Source organism: Sinohyriopsis cumingii, unplaced genomic scaffold (assembly GCF_028554795.1).
Source record: "Sinohyriopsis cumingii isolate HCF-2022 unplaced genomic scaffold, ASM2855479v2 utg000198l, whole genome shotgun sequence".
Classification (NCBI taxonomy): Eukaryota; Metazoa; Mollusca; class Bivalvia; order Unionida; family Unionidae; genus Sinohyriopsis; species Sinohyriopsis cumingii.
In genome coordinates this window covers 166,636-188,777 of record NW_028315875.1, presented here as the reverse complement: position 1 = coordinate 188,777, position 22,142 = coordinate 166,636, and the positions used below count along the sequence as shown (strand labels likewise).

Here is a 22,142-nt window from a genome sequence, read left to right as displayed (position 1 = left end):
AATGTTTTCTAATTTCATGGTGTTTGTTTTTGTAATCATATCATTATATAATTTAATCTTATAGGTGTTGTCTAATTTTGTAAAGCGCTTAGAGCTTCTAAAGATTAGGCGCTACAGAAAGTCCTCATTCTTTTTGTGACATATTCATTATATTTTCGGATCAAATCCTATGTGTGGTGACTTGTAAATCCACGTGGAATACCACAACCCTCTGTCCTGTGACCATTTCAATTTCTCGCTAGATATGGCTGTTACCAATTACCTGTATATGTCTTAAGTGTACGCAGGTTTGTTCCGGAAAGATTTGCTTTCAGCAAAATTGCACATTTTGATGAAAAGGAGACATCAGACCCATATATCGACCATCAGTATCAATACAGATTAGTGGGTTGATTTATCAGTCTAGGTTAGTTGATATAAACCTTTATCAATAATATGGTTACCTGATAAGATTCAGTAGCTTATAATACACATGTGCGAACAATCATTACTGACTTCAGAAAGGGTTGATATAATATCTTGATCTGCTGAGACAGTTTGATCACCAAATGTTATGTTTTAAAGATGGCAAATCTCGCACAAAACAGCGATCTTGCTGAAAGACTTAACAGTGAAGTCGCAAACGTTCTTTTACCTGTGACTGTCTTCGTCGGTATATTAGCTTGTGTTGGTTTCCTTGGGAATGTACTGGTCCTGTACGTGTTTTCAGTCAAGTATCACAAATGTAATTATAAATATTTCGTGCTGTTTTTAGCTTTAATTGACCTGACAAGTTGTCTAACCACCATTCCAGGAGAGATGGTTACACAGAGTTTCTGGTATACCTATCCTCTGCCTGAGATCTGCAAGGCGAAGTCATTCTTTAACGTATTCACAGTATGTGTCTCTGCCCTTTGTCTGTTGCTGATAGCAATTGACAGATATAGGAAAGTCTGTAAACCTTTTGGCCGGCAAATCAAACCCGAGATGGCAATATTATTGTGCGTTTGCTCTTTGGTCATTGCCGGGATAGTCGCAATACCTGTAGCAATTTATTGGGGAGTACAAGATTACAGTGTCTCATACAGAAACTTTACTGTGAATGTGACGTCATGTGAAACAGATGGCAAATTCAAAGGCACAGAATATCCATTCATTTACTCTGTTACGACATCAGTAATAATAGCCATACCCGTGATGGTGATGGCTGTCTTGTATTTTCTAATTGCCTGTGAAATTCGAAGAAGTAATTATAATACACGTGCCACGAGTTCAACCATAACATATGATGCACAGGAGAATTTGCAGCTCATCTCTACATTTTCCGGACAGGAACGCCCAAAGATTGAACGAAAGACATTGATAATGTTCATTTTCTCAGCCGTCTTCATAATTACCACTATTCTTTATCTTACTCTGCTGTCTCAAATTGCCACGACGAAGAACATCCTGGACTCTCTTGACATGGATGAACTGGCGGTTTATTTCTTCTTTTTCCGATTATATTTCATACATCACGCCATCAATCCTTTTGTGTACGCTTTTTTGGACGTGCACTTCAAAGAGGCACTGCGAGCAATGATATGGAGAACACATAATTGAATATTTCAATACGTCGTTAGGAACGAGACATGAATTCATCAAAGTTACCAAATGTATGTTCTTCTACTATTTTCTTATCATGAATTAATATGAAATTGGAATTCGCTTCTATTAAGACAGAAATTCATGCAATTGATCGAATTATACTCTTACCATGTTTTGTCATTCGCTGTGAATGAGCTGTAAAGTCTTCAGAATCACTAAATTATCATCTTCAGACGTTTTTTGATATCTTACAGGCGAGGCGTGACTTTCTCAGTGATCAAATTATGCTTTTCAAATGATCTTTTCTTAAATCAGAATGGTATACTAAATCTGTATATAACAAACATTATGAAATCCTTTTCATATTTTAAATTATTACCAATGAAAATGGTTAATTCGTTTTATGATAGCAAAGACAGAATGAAAACTTATACTTTGATATTTGTGATTTCCAATAATATTTGTATATGTGTTTCTCATCATTGGACTTTTACATATGGAAATTGAAAACTAGAATCAATGTTACGTGCATATTTACTGTATTCGATAGCCAGTGACTTTGCATCCATGCTAGGTATAGTAGAGTATCCGGATAGAAAAATAGATAGACAGGTTTCTAGGTAGGTCATTAGATGGCTGTTGTGGAAGTGATAATTAAAGTTGATGAGAGACAGATAGACAGACAGACAGACAGAGGGGCGGACCGACGTGTGGACAGATAGTGCCTTTAAATCTTTCCAAATTTGACTTGGTTAGAAAGAAGCTAATATTATATTCAAAAGATTTGTTTTATAAGTACGTTTTCGACCATAGTTTTCACGGTATTTTTTTTTCTTGATGATAGTACTCTTTACTCTATATCTGTTATACAATATAAATCATTACTGACTTCACGAATTTTGTTTAGTCGTCATTATATGTAGCGCTGAGCACCATGTAAACGTTTACATAAATGATGCATTCATTTTGACTCTCGATAATAAATGTATTGGATCATGTTAATGAGCAAAACGAGCTAGTTGCGGAACGTTCTTTTCCTTATTTAATATTAAAACACTCTTCACTCAACACCCCCCCCCCAATCCACTGAGCGTTTAGCAGTGGTATAGTTAGGTTAAAATGCATACGAAAGCACCGACTTGAACAATGGGTGCGTCCAGAATCATACACCCAAGAAAAAAAGAGAAAAAATCAGGAGACCATTTGATGACTTATGAAGTATTTTGGAGCAATTCTTTTCAAGCTCAGAAGAAGCAATTTTCTGCTAATTGTTTTTCGTTATTAATTTCCCACAGTACTATCTGTATGACTAGTAATATATTGAAATAATTTGACCATTCAGATGCAGTGTATTCTATATTCAAGTTCTTAATTGTTATGAAAAATAAATTCTTGTATTCAATCTGTCAATAAATTGGTCAATGTTTATATATACATCTCTGAAGATGCAAAGCTTTGTTACTGAATACACCCCTTGTCTGCATGCATTGGTGATAGGACATACATTTGCATGCGTTTCATAAATTTCTTTTTTTAAAAACACTTTTAGCAGTGGAGCCTGCGGGAGGCAATATTAACATAAACGTGAGAATCCAGTGGCATAGATCTGGACTGGTGACATCCAGCGTATTAGAGAGCTCGTCAGATTTCCCACTATCTGACCTAGCACTGAATCTGTTAACTTCCTCGTTGAACACTTGTCATTACTGTGGTAAATCTGGGATTTATTTTCATCTAATGTACACCGATGATCTGTGATGTACATGCCCATAGCTTTGCTGGAATCATATCTTGGACGAGGCACTTTTCTTCTGCTCCAAGGGATCTATTTTTAACCTGACGTGGTCCACTGATTGAAAATGTGCAGAGTTGCGACATTACTATTTTAGGTTGTCTTTAGACGGGTTGGCCTTGTTCGGTTTGTTGATTGGCAAGGCGGGATACTCATGCTGTGATCCCAACGTCTATTGCAATACTAATGGCAGATTTATAGAGAACATTCCTCTTGGAAGGATAAGCTGTCATTTTGAAATTGCTCTATGAGAAAGTTGCAGTCTTGATAGCCTCAACAAGGTCACAGTCAAGCTGCTCGTAGGGAATAGGAAAAAATTGTCAATATTTTTCAAAATATGTTCATTAATAACAAGCGCAATTACAAAATGAAGCCATTAAACTGCAGTCAAATGCATCTCAGCTTTGGCAACTCCAGGAAACCTTACGTTTCAAGAGTTTATCGAAGAATAAAGATTTTAAAATTGACGATTCATCTGTTAGACTTATATCTTCCTTCGCAAAGGAGTTATATGCCTTTAAAGCTGGCCTTATGTATTTCGATCAGCGTCTAATTCCAACAAGCACACAATCTCGTTGCAGAATAATTTTATGTAAAGGTTGTGTACAACAATTCCCATCGTCATTCTACTTTAGGGAATCGTGCTTGCATACACAAAAGAAAGTTTCATGCAATTGCGTTTTACAGTAGATTTAAATCACATACCAACCCACCCACCTGTATCCCTCTCTCTCTCTCTCTCTCTCTCTCTCTCTCTTGCATCAACTCTTGTATGTTTGCAAATTAAATCAGCCATTTTATGATGTATTTGTACGCGCATGCTGTTGATGTAATATTACGTACCTCCAATGAGCCAGGCAATGATCCCACTCACACTTCACCTACGGTATACTTTGCTATAAAAAATGATCACAAACTCTTATCAAAGACACTATGTACTATAGTTGTTGTCTATAAAACGTAGAAATACTGATATTTGAAAACTTAGGCTTATATTTGAAAACGTAGACTAACTGGTATTTGAAAATGGAGACCGATATTTTGATGCGTTGCACTATCATTTGCCCACCTCCCATCTCTCGTTTCTAAAACTATTGTGGCCAGCATCTTAGTTTTCGCGTCTAAGGTAAAATTTCCTCTTATATCTAATATGTTAATCGATATAACATTCCATATGCAGAGTTTTGTTTTACCAAAGTATGTTTGAAAATATTACAGCGATTGATATTTTTGGTAACCTTTGACTGCCTATAAGGGGCTCCGAAATGGGAAGCAAAACCAGTATTCTTGAGTAAGATTCACATGAGGACAATGTAGCAACAAAGTTTCGTAAATTTCACTCGGCGTTGTTATACCCGACAGTAGTTAAGGGGGATCTTATAGCGTCAATGGGAATTAGCATTACAGACCCCCTTGGGAACATATAGCGTCAAGGGAAATTTAACATGGAGAAAAATCGTGGGAACATATAGCGTCAAGGGAAATTAACATGGAGAAAAATCGTGGGACTGTTGAGCGTCAAGGGGATTTGAACATGGGAATAGGGGACTGTATAGCGTCAAAGAAATTTAAACAGGGTGGGACTGTATAGCGTCAAGGGAAATGGAACATGGGATTTTTTTTTTTTAAAAATAAAAAAGGGGTAGGCAATTCAAAGACTATCTCTTTTCGAGAAATATGGCTGGCCCTGAAAAGGGCCTTTGGGTTTTCTTCTTCTTCTAATTTCTTCTTTTCCTCCACCAAGTTCTTATTTTATCTCCTACACTCTTCTTCTCTTTCTTTTTTTTCTTCTCCTCCTCTTCTTTCTTCTTCTCTTCCTCCTCTTCTTTCTTCCTCTTTTCATTTTCTTCTTCTTTTTCAATTTTTTCATTCCATTCTCTCATCCTTATCCTTTCCTCTTCATCCTCCTTTTCCTCCTTTATTTCTTTTAACAGATCACTGATGATTACCTTCATTTTTCGTAAATTGTTTATCTCCATCTTCACTCTATGGGGACTATATGAGTAGTGATCCTCGTTTAGGTTAACCAACATTTGCTCAAACATTCCTAAATTGTCCATGACGTTTTGCAATTTTTCCATTTTGTTAAGGTGGTTTGAAGCCATCTTCTTTTTTATTCTTTGCAGAATGGTTTGAACCACGAATACTGTCGGTTCTTATACAAAAAGCGCGGACGTGAAGGAAAACATCCCCTAAAACATAAAATGGATCTTACCTAGATCATAACCTAACAACGTGCGGACGTGAAGGAAAACATCCCCACTTTTCTCATTTCATATAATCAAACCCAAACTATACTCTCCACATACTCTAAGAAACAATAAAGAAACCCATAATCTACTATTCACACAAACTTACTTCATCATTTACAAACACAAACACACAAACACTTACACTTCCACTATTAATAAAGAGTTAGTGTTTATATTCACACTACTCTACCTACATACATTGGCAAATTGATCGTTATTTCTTTTCTAGAGCATTGGGTAGCCCTGAAAAGGGCTGTTTTGTTTGGAACTTCATGGGCACCTGGTTAATGGTGGCACCTTCCAGGCCTGGCGCCACATACGCATCTTATCCCCCAGTTACTTTTTACCTTTTGGGGGGAGAGAGCAGAGGCAGGATATGTCGCTTCAGAATCCCAATTTTCGCTCTCTGGGATTTTGAAATTTCTTCTCTCCTTTTCCTCCTCCTCTTCTTTGTTTCTTCTTTCCTCTTTATATCTTCTTTCTTCTTCTTCTTCTTTATATCTTCTCTCCTCCTCTTCTTTGTTTCTTCTTTCCTCCTCTCTTATCCTTCCCTCCTCGACAATGGCTTCCGCGGCCAGTTCATTTAATATGCGCCTGGCATATTCCAGATGCACATGAAGCTCCAACAGTTTCTCAAGTCTCGTGTTCATTTTTTGGTGTTGATCAATCAACAAGGGTAGCTGGACTGCCGAACGAGTTTCAATTTATACTGAAAGCGCGGACGTGAAGGAAAACATCCCCTAATAACATAAAATTCATCTTACCTAGATCATGACCAAAAAAAACAACAACGCGCGGACCTAAAATAAACACTCACTCACTTTTTTATTATACCCATCACTATTTTAAAATTTTTATAAATCACTTCAATAGACTATCCACATAAGCAAAACAATCCAATCTAACTCCAAATATACACCTCAAAAACCCAAAAAACATCATTTTAATCCACTATCCACACCAACCTACTTTATCACTTACAAACACCAACACATACCCTCACTTTTTTAATAGCAAGAGTTAGTGTTTATTTTCACACTACTCTACTCACACTCATTGGCAAATTAATAGTTATTTCTTTTCTAGAGTATTGGGTAGCCCTGAAAAGGGCTGTTTTTTTGTTTGCTATGGCATTCTTTTTTAGTTTCTAAGAATGCGATGTCCTCTGAGGATAGACTTTCTGGCAATAGGTCTGCTTCTTCGGAAAGAGAAGAAGAACTCTTTGGTGTCGATACGGCAATCGACAAAGCCTCTGTCAGGTTCAGGTTGCTGCTGCTGCTGCTGCTGTTCTTGTTGTTGCTGCTGTTTTTGAAGTCTGTACTTCTCTGTCCATTCTTCTTTTTCCCTGTTCACTTCTTCTCTGAAGAGCTCTTCTATTAGGTCTTCAGTGATTTTTAACATTCTCACATTCTCTATTTCTTCTGGCTTCGGTATCAGACTGTGTCTGACCCTATGCAAATTCACGTAGGCTTCGTTGAGCTTAGCTAGTTTGGAGCACATCTTCTTAGGAGGATGAGTCGACAATGGATGGTTAGACTGGAAACAACCCCTGTTATTATAGTGAAAGCGCGGACGTGAAGGAAAACATCCCCACACGATTTTCGATTCGCAACGTTCAGTGATTGTCATGAGAGGGATAGTAAGAAATGAAAGAGCATCAATTCAACATTCTTATAGCTAAACAAAAGACAAAAGCATTTTTTTCAAAACACAACATTTTTTATTCAAAAATCACTTAACACTTAACATCAACAACTCTAACATTTTTTAACAATAATCCAGCATTATAACATCAAATAATTTTTTTCAAATCACTAACATTTTTTCTCAATAGACAATCTACTTTAAACAAGGCTGACAACGTTGTGAATGAAATCGTGATTTCCACTGTTGGAAATCATTAGGCCATTGATGGACACTACGTTTCCTAGCTTGAGACAAAAGATAAGCATAATGGTCACAAAACCATCGATCTACTTTCACATCGTTTCTAGCAGAAGAACGAGGATCGAAATGAGTCACTAAATGTTCTAAGGAATAGCCCAGGCTGCGATGATGCAGAAAATACACACAGTACTGTCCACACACCAAGGAATCTGTGCCTTGTAATTTCACATTATTGAATCGGGTGGTTTGAGCATTTCTTTTCATAAAGTCGATGATATCGTCTTCCAAAGGGGGCAATCCGTACGAATCGAAATATTCCACACATCCTTCTTGAGGAAAGTAGACGGCTACCCAGTGGCTTCCTGGGAGATGACTGTCATCCGTGTTGATCACGTAAGCTTGATGGTCTTTAGGTTTGCGATGAGGGAGTTCATCTTTAGCACAGACGACAGGATTCCAAGAAGCCGTATACGAACTGTGGTTCAAAAGGTAATGAAGTTCCCAGGTATCCATTGTTTTGTGTTTTTTTCTTCACAGGTAATAATAAGTTGTCAATTCGATCCTGACTTTTTGCTTGAAAATGTCTGACGAATAAACGGTGATTCGTTCTGTTTCCTCACTCTGATTTAGGAGAGCTTCGATACGATGGATCTCTTGAGTGGTTAATGGTGGACAAGAATGTTCACGCAAGTCTTTATACCACTTGTGCAACACGTCTTTGTTCGAGATGAGACTCCAAGCTTCGTCCAGATACTCGTCCAATTTTTCTTCTTGACTCAACATCAGGCATTTATCGTGTTGAATTTGACTGGGATGATCGTTTTGACATCCATAGCAATTTTTCTTGATCAATTCCGTCATTTTGTCGACCAAGTGTTTGGCAAAACAGGAGACTAAATGGGCTTCTTGTTCTGGCCATCTCGACTTCATCATGATCACTTCTTCTTTTTCCACACATTTCATCTCCAAAGTTTCTCCACTAGGTAAAGAGGGATAACAGTCTTCCATGGTTTCTAGTAATCTAGAATGACTTCTCTCAAACTGTTGATTTCTATGGTATTGTCGAATTCGGCATACAGAATGACGTTCACCGTTTCATCAGGGATTCGGTTTGCAAATTGAATTTCCACACGAATCTGGCCAGATTTTATAGGGTGGAAATGTCCCTCGTCGCTGCCTTGGTCAGGAGTGAAATCGAAAGCCCACAAAGCATAGCCTCCTGTGTAATCCTCGTACGTAATACCGTGACTGGTGTTGGTTCCTAACTGGCCGGTGGCTTCGTACAGGGACAAGTACGATCTCAAGTAATTCTTCTTCTCAAAGTCAGGTTCGAAAGGTCGGGTACACAAGGTCTTGCCATCGCGACTGACTTCGATCTTGGACACGCCAAAGTGTTGAAAGTAGAAAGGATTTTTACCCAAATCTCCGTTGAAGGCTGTATTTTCGACGATACCAACGATCAAACGTTTGGGTAGCTGTCCTTGAAACAGATGATCTTCGATCATGGATCGTTGTCCCTTGGGAATGGTGAACGTTTTCACTTCCACGCGTCGGATGGGATACTTAGCGGTCGTTCTGCTCAACGTCTGACTGATGTCGTTACCCACTTTAGGTAACACTTCCACACGGCGTACGTAGAGTCTGGCTTCCTCGATGACAGTTTTGCAAACAGTAGTACCTATCAAATGGAAAGCGGCACTGCTACGATTCAGTCTCAGGCGAACATTCACCCCGTTTAGCAAATATTTCTCTTGCAACCACATGTCCAGATGTAAACGATCCATCAGTTCTAAACTTTGTCCGTTTTTGATTTTGTCTCTTCGTTCTACAAATCCGTCATTGTTTGGTGTTTTGCTTGCATCAGTTTCGAATCTTTCAAACTGGCCTGCTTCGTCAGCTTCCCATATCACACAGGCATTGAGATGAGTGTTCTTGGCATCTATTCCGTACGTCAAGAGATTTTCCAGGTACGCTCGATAAGGGTAAGTATCCATGCTGCTGCTGACCAGTTTGTTGTTCAAGTACAAGTCCACTCCGCTAAACAAGGAATGCATGAAATTGTTGACGGGAGCTATTACCTCATCGCCATCTAGGGTCGAATTGTCCTCATCGACAACTTTGACTTTCAAGTACAAGTAACTGCTATTCAGATCGATGTAATCTTCGGGCTGTCCTTTGATTTCAAACTCGATGGGAGCTGAGGCTGTCAATGAGGAGACGGGGTGAAATTCCACCCACTGGGATTCTTGCATCGTCATCATGGTGGGGGGCATGGCAAACAGATCCAGTTCCGTCTTGGAACAGGCGCAAGACTCTCGGTGCATCATTTTTTCTATGTTTCAATAATCGAAAACGTCTAAGTCTCGAACGGTTCTTCTTTTCTTGGCCTTTTTCGCTTGAAGTCTGGTGAAAGGGTGTTTTCTGCGTCGTCTCTTTCTGCCTTGTCCTTGCTGAATGCCTGACTCGGTAGCGTGCAGGGCATTTATAGGTGTGTCTCGTCGGCCTAAAATGTCTTTACCCGTTTGCAGCAAGACATTTTTGCCTGCCCTCATGAAGGCTTCTTTAGGGTTTTGTTTGTCGATGATGACATTTTGGAGAAATTCTTTGCCTTGCGTCAGTGCCGCATCTTTCAAAGCGTGCAATCCGCGTGTCACCATCGGTTTCAACACTGGGGCCACCGAACGAAAGGCCGATTTTAACATGTCTCCTAAACCGTGTCCTCGCTGTCGAGCAACCCCTCGGTACACTGGATACATGACTTACTTACGAGTCGTGAGAGAACCGTTTTCGAAAATGGAGTTTCACCGTGACTTTTCCTTTGGTGAATGGAATATTTTGTCCCAAATCTCCTTTTATAGTAATGTTGACTGTGTCCAAATACGACTTGCTGACAGGTAAATAGTGAGGATGGACAAATTCGCGGTGGACGTGGTAAGTGTTTCCACCTTCCTCGTCAGCGTTTGCGGCAGAATCCACTTTGAAAGGAATGACACGCAGTAACGGTACGGAGGTGTGTCCCACCACGTTGTACTCCACCACATCGGAGTACACGAACATCAAATTCAGTCCTTGGTTCAGTTCTACCGGGGTACGAAAATACTTGGCAAAAGAATCGTTGTCAGAAATGACTGGTAATTCACCTTTTTCTTGTTCTACTTTCTTCCTTAGCTCCATGTCACCGCCCAACATGTCAAACAATTCATGACAAAATAAGAAAGACATGATTTTGGGCCCCTCAGGAAATTTCATCAGGAAGCGACGAGCTGTTTTGTGGTACTCCAGGGTGACACTTTTTTTGACACTTTCCAAAGCTTTCAGAAACACACTATTAAACCTGGTGGCTATGGTGTTGACCAAATGTTGACCACTAAAATAATAGCCTGGGGGAATGAACAAGTGATAGGTGGTCCACTTTGAATTTGGTGTACGGGTTTTCTTGTCATATTTGCTATGGGTATCCATCCACTGCTGCATTTGCTCGTCATGAACTTCCACATCAAATTTATTTTGATTGGGAAGGACATTGAGGACTTGGGTCGGGTGAATCATTTCTACTAAAGCCACTTCCCAATGGGCTTCGTGATCTAAGGGGATGGCTTGAGGTAATTTGGCCGTGTAACAGCACAACGTGTTATTGGGAAACACCTCCATGGAACTGTCACTGGGTAAGGTCAAGTAAAATTGGTTTTCGTGACTCATAATTCTAGAGTTCTGTGGCTGTCCGAGGGGATATTACTGGACGTCAGAGGCGTGTCTCCACCCAAAATGGGGTTCTGGTTGTTGTTGGAGTGGTGACTGGCACTGGCACTGGACACAACGTTCCCGTTCGAGGAGAATTTCAGGGAGGGATTGGGAAGCAGGTAACCGATGCAACTGCTCAATAAAATGGTCCACAATTGTTTGTCTCCTTGTTGCAAACTCAAATTGGCGATGGCTGCCCCGATGACACAATACACCACGAAGATTTGGCAGAAAAAGACGATTTGCGTTTTAGGCACACGTTCTCCACACCACACCCACAAGGGTTGTTTTTGTAAATCTTGCACAGAAGAACTAGGGGAAGAAGGAGTGGTCGACGTAGCTGCGTCTGCTGTGTGAAAGGGCATGATGGTCACTTCTTCTTTTTATAGTCGATGACTTGCGAAGCGTCGATCCAAGAATCGAAACTGGGTGGATATCCTTTCCAACGTACTTTGACTTCTTTGACACGTCGTTTGCCCACTTTACGGGTTCTGCGCTCGAGAATGCTTTCGATGTCGTACACGTCGTCTTCTTTTTTGGTGACACGTTGTAACTCGGGCAAATAAAACGTTCCTTTGAGTACTTCTCCGTTCATGTCTTCCAATTTATAGACGGCAGGATGACGGCCATGCACTCGTCCAGTGACGCGAAACAATTCGGTCGTCCAGTTAGGTAAGTAACCTTTGTCGAAAGTGCGTTTGGTTTTGCCAATGCGCACCCAATCTCCTATGGTCAACTCTCCACTTTTCTTGGGGACAGCCCTCGTCGGGGACGTACCGAACAGGCGCTCGAACACCAGCACTTCGTTGTCGGGAGTCACGTCTTGCGGGGCACGTCCGATGCTTCGATGGTAAGATTGGTTGTACGCTTGCACCAGGTGCGGTAAGATGTCGATGTACTTCAGAGTGTGGTGATGCGTAAAATATTTCCACATGCGTTCTTTCAAAGTACGTTGAAAACGTTCCACGATGCTGGCTTTGGTTTCGGGATTCTCGGTGGTAAAAAAATGAATGTCACGTTTCTTTAATTCTTTTTGGAAAGCTTGGTTCAGAAATTCGGTGCCTTTGTCCGTTTGCCATCGAAGAGGGCGACGACCGCTTTGTTTCAACACCCGTTGCAGGGCTCGCACTAACTCGCTGCTCGATTTGGAAGTCAAAGGCACGACCCAGGCAAATTTGGAAAAGACGTCGATGACACAAAACAAATATTTGTAGCCGCGATTGTAGCTGGCCAAATGAGAGACATCGGCTAAATCGGCTTGCCATTGATGATCGATGCCTTCTACTCGGGTGCGACTTCTGGCAAACTTGCGTCGAATGGGTTTGTGTAAAGTGTAGGTAGCTTGTTCTTGTAACCATCGTTGCACTTGAGGTAAACGGAGACTTTTCAGTCGAGTTTTGGCAGCACGATACAATTTTTGAACTCCTGCGTAACCTGCAGGATGCGAGGGATCGTAGTAAATGCTGGCTAAGACTTTTTCCATTTTTTTGTGTTAATAAGGCACCCACTCTTGGAAGAGGCTACTCTTTTTCTCTTGGGGTATTTTCTTGGATTGCAAGGCTTTGCGTGTGCGACCGGCAATAGGTGTCGAAGAGGACGATGTCTGAGCAGGGGATATCGGTTCTTGTTTCACTTCTGTCTTCACTTTCTTTTTCTCTTGTGATGAAGAAGGGGTGGCCATCATCTTTTTAATCCATCCAATTCTGGAGGTAGGTGGTGTTGTTAACTTGCGTACTTTTTCTGGTGGAGTTTGAAACCCTTCTTCTTCTTCTTTTCCTTTTTCTTTCTTGACCACTGGTACCGGTACTGGTACTGGTACTGGTGCTGGACTTTTCATCAAGGTCTTAAAATCTTTCAAAGTGGGTAGAGCTGTTTCGTCTAAAGCTTTCTGGTGAAAGAGTTGCAGTCGTTGCAAGAGTTGACCGTACTTTTGCGATTTTTCTGTTTCGGACAAATCTCGGCGATCCATCAAGGACTGCAATTCGTGTTGTAACTGGGACATCTCGCTCAAATTGGGATTGGGAGGTAAATGCGGGGTGCGTTGTTCTTGCCACCGATGGTATTCCATCCATCGTTTGTAAGGCACTAAAGCTAGTTTTCGTCCTTCCATGGGGTTGTCAGGGGTCGATTCTGAGATCTTGGGACTTTCGAAGGCCTTTTTATCTTGCTCCCATCAGTCCTCCCAACATGGTTCCCAAGACTCCTTTCAGTATGGGGCCTAACAAGAGAGGCAAAATGCCTCCACGTTGAACCAACATCTTCTTTTTTTGACGAATGGGAATTTTCTTTTGAACCATTTGGCGAAGAACGTGACGATGTTTGCCTAAGCATTGTTTCTGGTGTTTGGACAAAGGGATCGTGCCTTTCAAAACGTTCAAACAACATTCGCAGACGGTATCGATGACCTCTTTGGAGGCCGTTTGAATGAGTTTTTTTCGTAGGGGTGGAGAAGCTTTGGACAGGACAGATAACAGGTCCCCATGTTTAGCTAAACGTGGTGGCAGTCCTTTCCTTTTCTTTCCTTGGGGTTTTCTGGAGGGTGACATTTTTTGCTTGTGGGTTCCGGGACATTCACCGAACAGACACTAACGTCGATGACTTAACGCACACCCTTTTATCTTTTTTTTTGGGACTATCGCTTTGTCATAAAGGTGACAATGTTTTTCCCAAAATCGCCAAGGAATCCTCCCCTTTGTTGACGCCTCTTTTTCTTGGAACGACTGTGTCTTTTCTTAGGGTAATGTCGATGCTTGGCTAAGCGCTTTGTCGGATGACGCGTCTGCCTTTGTCTCTTTCTTTTGTGGCTTCTTGGAGGTGACATCTTTTACAAGTTCACTGATACCCCGACTTGGTCACAGGCTCTTTTTATACTGGAACGCGTCGCCACTGATTGTCTTTACGTTTTATCAGTTTGAGGACAGGCATGACACGTCGTGCAGGGGTACGCAACGGACTAAATCGAGCCAGTTCTTGCTTGGACAAATCCAGTAAACTTTGTAACATGCCCGATCTTTCTTGGACTTTGATTTTGGGAGAAGGTACTTTGTGAGCAGCAGCCACTGCCACTAAATTGGAGGGTCCTGCCACTGGGGAAGTTCTTTTGGGGGTCATCAACGGAGATGTTCTTGGTGTGATCAACGTCTCCAAGTACTCTTCAGTTCTGGGTGTCATCAACGGAGAAGTGGATGAACGTGAGGATGCCGGAGACGCAGTCACTGCCGTGGCAGGTCGTGGTTTGCGAGTGTAAGGTTGCGTCCTGGCCGAAGTGCCTCTCTTGCGACTAGTTTTCTTCTGTGGACTTTTCTTTTTCTGGGGACTTTTTCTCTGTTTCTTTTTCTGGGGGCTTCTTTTCTTTTTCCGGGGTGGTGTCTGGTAAGAGGAGGGTCCTGCCACTGGAGAAGTTATTCTTCTTGGGGACCTGGTCTTTTTCTTTTTCTTCTTGGGGCTTCGTTGAACTTTTGTCTTGGGGATAACTTTGGGGGCATTAGGATCCCATCTTAAGAGTGAGCGAATGATGACCCCTCCTAGAGTACCGCTCCCTCCAGGTTTCAAAATGATTTGTTTTTTGGTTTGAGTGTCGATGCGGGGATCGGCCAGTTGGACCAAAGCGACTTTGTTTCGATCGAAAAAGCGTTGGGTTTGATGAGGAATCTGAATGATTCCTTGGAGTAATTGACGTGCCGTCACCGTGAACCATCGTAAGACTTCTTTGAGACTAGCTTCTAAGACACGAGCTCGTGTTTGTGGATCTTTTTCTCGACTGATGCCATACAAGGCACGAATCAATTTGACGGGAAGATGCGACTGAAGGGACGTCATGTTCGCACTGAGAGTGAGACAGACGAAAAAGGGTCTGAGGTTTTTATAGATTTTTTTTCATGGGGAGTGAAATGAAGTCGAGGACGGAGACGTGTACAGGACAGGCCCTCCGTCTTGGCACCAGTGGTGAAACAAGTGGGTACGAAATCGCAAATCCTCAGGAGTCGTAGGTTTCAAATCGACGAGTAAATAGGCGTGTGGCGTTTGAGTGGCATCGTCGTACGCCTGAGTCAGCCAAGGCGTTCCTAACTGTTTGGCTAAGACTTGCACTTGCGATTTATCTCGAGGACTTTTAAACAAGACCACGTAATGCGCATTGAGACTGATGGTGCGATGGGCTTTACTTTGTTGAAACAAATTTTGGGTGATGTAAACGACACTGGCATTACGGTGATGCCCTTTGCGCGTGAACCACAATTTAATTTCTTCTTCGTCTTCTCCTAACATGTCGTCGAAAATGACCAAATGGGTTAGACGGGAGTCAGAGACGATGCCGTCGTCTTCTTTAGGAATGCCTTCCACAAACACGATGGAATCGCCTTGACTTTCTCGCAAAAGGCTGTACGCCGATTGCCACTCTTTGTAACACCACACGATCCGTTGAGGGGGCCGATCGATCAAATGATGTTTATGTTCGATCAAACGTTTGACGAATTCGGTTTTGCCAGAACCGCTAGGTCCAGCAATGAGCATGTTAAAGGGATGGCGAAGATACAAAGCCTCCCAACTGGCACGATCTAAGTGTTCGTCGATGACTTTGACAGTAGAGGAAGAGGGAGCAGAGACAGCAGAGGTAGCCATGGTGTCAGAAATGTCACTTGTGACACGAAAACAAACAAGACAAGAGTTTATATACTTTTTCAGAACACGTTTATTGAATGTTTCAAATATGAACACGAAAGACAAAAATACATACAACCCAAATAGTGATGTACAGGAATATAAAACACAGCAAAGCGATCAAAGTGGAATATAAACAAGTGTCTGTACAACATGTTTTGGGTAACCAAGATGTCCTAGGGACAGTGTGTAATGTTCTTACAGTCTCTACATGAGGTATTGTCACACAAGTGTCCTCCCGGAATGACCTTTCAGGCCTGTCCATGACAGTCCTGTCCTGAAGCGAGTGGTTGTTCTCGGTGACGGGTTCTTCTGGCACCGTCACTAACACAGGTTGAAAAGTAACTTTTTTCCTTGAACAACTCTTGTGCATACTGGGCCACTTCTTGGGTCCAAACCTCAAAACCCCCCTTTTTCCAGTCACGAACATCTGTCCAATGAGGGTGTAAGTCACAAGCTACACACACATCGTCATACACGTCTTGGGTAGCTAAAAGTTGACGAATCTTTTTTTCCTGTTGAGGTCGAGAAGTATCCAGATGAAACCGCAAGGCTTTGAGCAAAAGGAGTTTTTCGTGACCATTTAAGGCCATGGAGGTGGTAAGTACTGATCGTAAAGAGTCCACAAAGAATCGGCTGGTAAACGAAATCCCAGAAAACAAGTCACTAAGACACACACCACTTGTCGTCCCAAATTGAATGGATACAGTTCTTGTAATAATCGATGGTAATGATCCACGGTTTGAATATGGTCATTGAGTTCCTTCCACGGAATCTGTTGGATGACATGTGACATAAGTCGTGGCATGGCAGCCTGTTTTTATAGTCTCTTTGTTTCGGAAACAATACACGTACTTTCTAGCCAGAGATCTTCGTTCTCCAGTAGGGAATCTAAATCTTGCATACTGTAACCGAAACTTCAGAGTTCGTTTAGAAGTTTCCTCTTCCTCTAAGTAGATTCCACGTAAAATATGTTGATAATCCTTTAACTTGTCTTCCTCAATGTATTGCTGTAGGTGAATCTCGAAGTAACCAAAATAATGAACATTTCGATCATTCACTAACTCAAAGTGTTGAACAAGGTCTGACCACTGAAACAATTTCTGACGAATCAGTTCTCTTATACCATTCAGGTACCAGTGGTTAAAGATCTGGTGACGTAACGGATGCAATTGTTCTTTACGTTTGACTTGTATTTTCACCAGCTCTCGGTAAATGCGTTCTCTCAACTCCACAGGCAAAGCACGAATGTTCTCTAGCAAAGTATCCATGAATAGGTCATACTAAATCCTCTTTGGTCTGACACAAGAAATGTACTCTTTGCACAAACATGGTTTCACTTCAGTGTCGAATTTAAATCGTTGAGTCACTAATCTACACATGACAATTCGTTCAGAAGTTTCCTCTTTCACCAAGTTGACATTGTGTTCAAGATGTTGGTAATTCGTTAACTCTTCCTCTGGAATTCGATGCAGTACGTTTACAATGTAGTAGATAAAATCGTCAATACCAAACCATTCCTTTCTAAAACTAGAGGATCGTTGATCAATGTCTGTCCGATGGAACACTTTCAATTGAATCAGTCCTTGTATAGCCTTCAGGTACCAGTGGTTCAAACACCGGTGACGTAACGGATGCAATTGTTCTTTACGTTTCACTTGTATTTTGACCAGCTCTCGGTAAATGCGTTCTCTCAACTCCACAGGCAAAGCACGAATGTTCTCTTGTAAAGTATCCATGAACAGATTATTATGGTAAGAAGTTACTTCAATGTCTCGGTCCCACTAAAGGTAAGTAATGACAATTCGGTGACCATCGAGCATGTTCTACGTAGGCCGAATCTTGCGGTTCCCAGTGGTGAAGTGTCACATCGCAACTGAAGCACCTGACTTTATCTCCTTCGCCCAAGTAGAAAAATCCGGCTCTGGCTAATTCTTCGGGGGTCGGTCCTCCCAGATACTTTGGCCATTTTCCTTTGAACGATTGAAGACGATTTTCAAAGTCGCAGTATTCCGACAAACGCACAGGAAACGAATATTCGTTTTTCACAGGTTCGTTTCGATGAGGGTTGAGTGAAATGGGCAGGAGTTTGCTCAGGGCTGGATGACATCCGTAGGGGGGTAGACGTGAAGGTGAACATTCCCCTTTAAAACGAAACCCAGTAAAATGTCCAAGAGGACGAGCGGCATCACTTTCGCATCCGACAGGTTTGACACGCACAGCATCACTTTCCATGATAGGGGTAGGGGCACTAAAGTTCCCATGATGCTTTACGGCATCGCTCAGGTCACAACGTACAGCATCGTATCCATCGCAAGGCTCACAATCGCACTCGTCTGCAAACTCCGTTACGCAATTACAATGGTAACCACATGGACAATCGCAGTTTCCTTCCGGACATTTTCCGTCGCAATGCCTGGGTCTTATCCATCCAATATTAGTCACACTAGAAGAAGATACAACTTTTTTACAATCCCCAAACTGGAACGATGTCTCTTTCAAAGTATTCATCTTGTTTGCTCGGTCTTGGTAGTCACAATGAACTATCGATCTTGTCTAGGGTTCCTTTTTATATACAGACCAATACCGACGTGACCGTACGGTAAGGTGAAATGATTGGGAAGTCGAACTCGCTTCTGGTATACAATTTGATAGACTTTTTCCAAGGGTCGACTGACGATGTGGTGAGTGGGTAAACGTACAATCTTGTTAGGTTGATAGGTGGTCACTTTAAAGTTTCCATCCTCTTCCGATTGCAAGGCTTCTTTCAATACCCCAAAGTTGACCACTCGACTGGTACGATGATTCAGAGTCAGTCCTTTCACTTTGCACGTCGTGTGCACTTCTCCTTGTTTGTCCCGGTATTCGTAGCCGTAATTTTTGGGACCGCCACTGACGAAACTTAGAATCTTGTCGTCGGGATGCTCGTCTGTCCAGGCTCCTAAACGGTCTCCTTCGATGTCAGGGTGATGTTGAATCGGGTGATGGATGTAAATGCAACTGTCCGTGTCAAAGTACAGGACGCGTTCTTCTAACAGTTCTAAAGCTTCGTACAATTTTAAGCGAGCATGGGCTGTCACGTAAGCCGCAATGATGACATTTCCAAAGGGGTCGTCTTGTACAAAGTCCAGATCTTCTTCGTAATTGACTAAGATCAAATCCTCGCGAACGACGTCCACGTGTTTCATGAATTTGGTTTTGTCGTGAATCATCTGAAAGTAGCAGGAAGGTTCTGTCAAATATTCCGTCTTGGGTAAACACGGGCGTTGTGCCATTTTACCCCACAAGCAATTTAACATCACTTTGGCAAACGATCGCCTGCCTTCGTTTTTCTCGATGTGGTCTAAAGTGATGCCTTCTTGTTCGTAGTATTTCTCTTTGAATTGTATTTGGTCTTCGGGAGTGTGACACCAGGAAGGATAGCCGCTGGCTTCTTGCTTCAGTTTCAAAAAGGCATCCACGTAGTCTGCGAAAATGCCTTTCTGAGTAGGGTCACCCTTGTGGTATTGTTGTGTCTTGGGAAAGTGGCAAATTTCGTACACTTCTAACAGCTGGTATCCCATGTCCAGAGCTTTGAACAATTCTACGCTGACCCAGGTTCCCGTCAAGGCCCGTTCTTCCTGGCTGTGATGGCAAGGTTGGTCTTGGTTGCACGTTTCGGCACAAGTACGGCACAAGGGAAACATCAGTTTGCCTTGACAATGGTGAGGTAAGACGGGATGGTATATGTTCGTGGGAGGCAAAACTTTACACTTGATCAAGCCTTCGTATTGTCGAATGTTGACCAGGTCGATGTGTTCCGTCAGCAATTGCGGGTGCCCTACAGGAAAGCGACAATATTTGCACACGTAGGGATACAGCGAACACACGTCCAAGTATTTGATTTCTTCTCCTTTCTCTTCTTCGGCTTGGTACAGCAAACAGGTGGCATTGGTCCTTCCTCCGTACAAACTATCCCTCGGGTTCAGCGGGTCCATGAACTGGTAACTTTCCACGAGGCGTTTAAACTCGGGATCGGTTTTCAAACGGTGATCGTACTCGTGTTCCCACATTTCCACCACTTGGTATCCTTGCTGTTCTAACTTTAGGCGTCGCTGACAAGTGTCCTGGTACAAGTCTTCCATGGTTCGTTGTAAAAACTGATTTTTAGTGCCACGGTCAGGGTAACAAACGGGACATCCGTGAAATAAGCAACCGTTAAACTCGTACACGATCTTGGGGTTTTCTAAGTCCCAGCCATCGACCGAATACGTTCCGATGGTCTTTTCACCCCCTCCGTTGCGAGCATGCTGAATCCACTTGTCTTCCTTGTCGCACAAGTAATGTAACCAGCGTAGGGCTTTGACCGAGTATTGACGCTTGACAAAGTGGGTCGTTTGAGGACTGATGACAGCCACGGTGTTTTCAGGCATGAATCGTTGTCGATACACTAAGGAACACGCTTTGGCAATGGTGCAAGCTTCTTTCAAAGGATCGACCCCTCCGTGTTCCATGAACAGTTCTCGAAATTTTCCACAGCAACGCCGTAAAATGTCCACGTCGGAACGACAATACTTTAACATTTCTTCCTGAAAGTCGAAAGGGTCCAAAGCGTGAGCCTGGTACCAAGCGTAGAAAGCTTCTCGTTGTTCGGTACGCATGTTGTCGGGGTCGTAATAGTGAGCCTCGGGCAAATGGGGTAGAACGGCGTGTTGATTGGCTTCCGTATTGAAAAAGTGTGGAAAGTACCCTTTAGCCATTTCTGTCATTCCAAACGTTTTAGGCATTCGACTCAAAGGCATGGCCAAATAGCTCATCGAATCTTTAAACTGTACTTGTCCCACTTGCATGAAAATGATTTTGGCTCCGTTCAAAGTCACTTTAGGACGTTCGGTGCCTTGTTCCGCATAGTACCTCAAAAGAAACTGTCCATCGTATCCGGAGAAATTGTGAGCCATCACCGTGGCATGGCGATGACAATCTCCGTAAAGTTCGATGTCCTCTTGGCTCCACGTCTTGTCGACGGGGTCTAAGACCCATTGGGCAAAATCGGCTAACGTGTTTGGTCCCCGAAATATTTTTTCACGCCCTCCAGGAATCTTGCTGCAGTGAGGGCAATGACTGAAGATAGGTTCTTGAATGCACTTCTCGCACGCTCGATGAGCCACGCAGAAATTAGGAATGTGAATGCCAGTCTCTTGCATGCATTCGAAATCGAAAAAGATGAAATTGCCTTTCTTCTTGTGACCGTCCTCTTTCTCTGGTGGGGGTTGGTATTGTTGCACGTAACATTCGTGTTCCAAGTCCACGATGTGGTGACAAATGTGACATTTTTTCTTTCCTGAACATACGTGTGCCTTGGTATTATTGGTACGTATGACTTGTTCACACGTAGGGCACAATCTCAGGAGTTGACAAGCACATTTCTTCTGTGAACCTTGCGTTTTCAGATGTTGTTGGTAACAGGTAGGGCTGACAAACGTACGCAGACAAGTTGAAGAAGGCACTGGTTCTTCGCTCAGACAGGGTTGAGCGGCCAAACATCCTGAGCATTTCCATCCACAATGCTTGTGTTGCTCTCGATTATTATAACCATGGTCACATTTCTCACAGTAATAACCGTATCCCAGGAATCCAGTGATACTGGTAATGGTATCGAAATGGTCATCGTGATGATAAACATGAATGTATTTTCCGTCCTTAAAATCTTGCCCTCGAAACAACATAGGCCCTCGCACTTCTTGAGGGTGCACTTTCAAGGTGTATCGTGGAGCTAGGGCATCTTGCAATTTTTGCATCTCAGGAATGCCACAGGGTGTGTCTTTGGACAGGCCAGCTTGTTGCAACAGGAGTTCTGCTTCGTTTCGTTGTTTGGCTCGGTCGGATTGTTGAATAGTTTTCCAGGTTCTTTTCCATTCTACCGTGTCGTTCTTGTTGGCATAGGTTCGTCCCACCACGATGGCACGGGCTAAACACATCTGGTCATGAGGGTTGTGAATTTGGACAAGGCTACGCTTAATGCTGCGAAGGTCGTTCACCAATAACATCTTTTTGCGTCCGGTCCCTTGAGGAGGAGATACGTGGGTCATGTCCAATGTGGCTTTTCCATCGGTGATGTCAAACTGGTCATTAGATTGTTGCACGTGTTGAATCTTGTCCATGACTTTGGAAGCGGTCAATTCTGCAGGGGTGCTAAACTCGATCCAAACAGGGGATTTCAAACCGTCGTGTTGTATGGAAAGTCTCAAGCGATCGTCTTCTTTGGG

The 22,142-nt window shown here is 42.5% G+C and overlaps 1 protein-coding gene across 1 annotated transcript; it reads left to right on the top strand.

Moving 5' to 3' along the window:
• The first annotated feature begins 457 nt into the window (after nt 1–457).
• On the top strand, nt 458–3,010 carry LOC149774549 (bombesin receptor subtype-3-like). Its single transcript, XM_089945041.1, has one exon. It carries the CDS (start codon nt 565–567, stop codon nt 1,579–1,581), a length of 1,017 nt encoding a protein of 338 aa, XP_089801167.1. The 5' UTR covers nt 458–564; the 3' UTR covers nt 1,582–3,010.
• The last annotated feature ends 19,132 nt before the right edge of the window (nt 3,011–22,142 follow it).

What these genes read in the sequence shown, in the direction of transcription:
- LOC149774549 (XM_089945041.1), top strand. Translation starts at nt 565, where the DNA reads ATGGCAAATCTCGCACAAAACAGCGATCTTGCTGAAAGACTTAACAGT.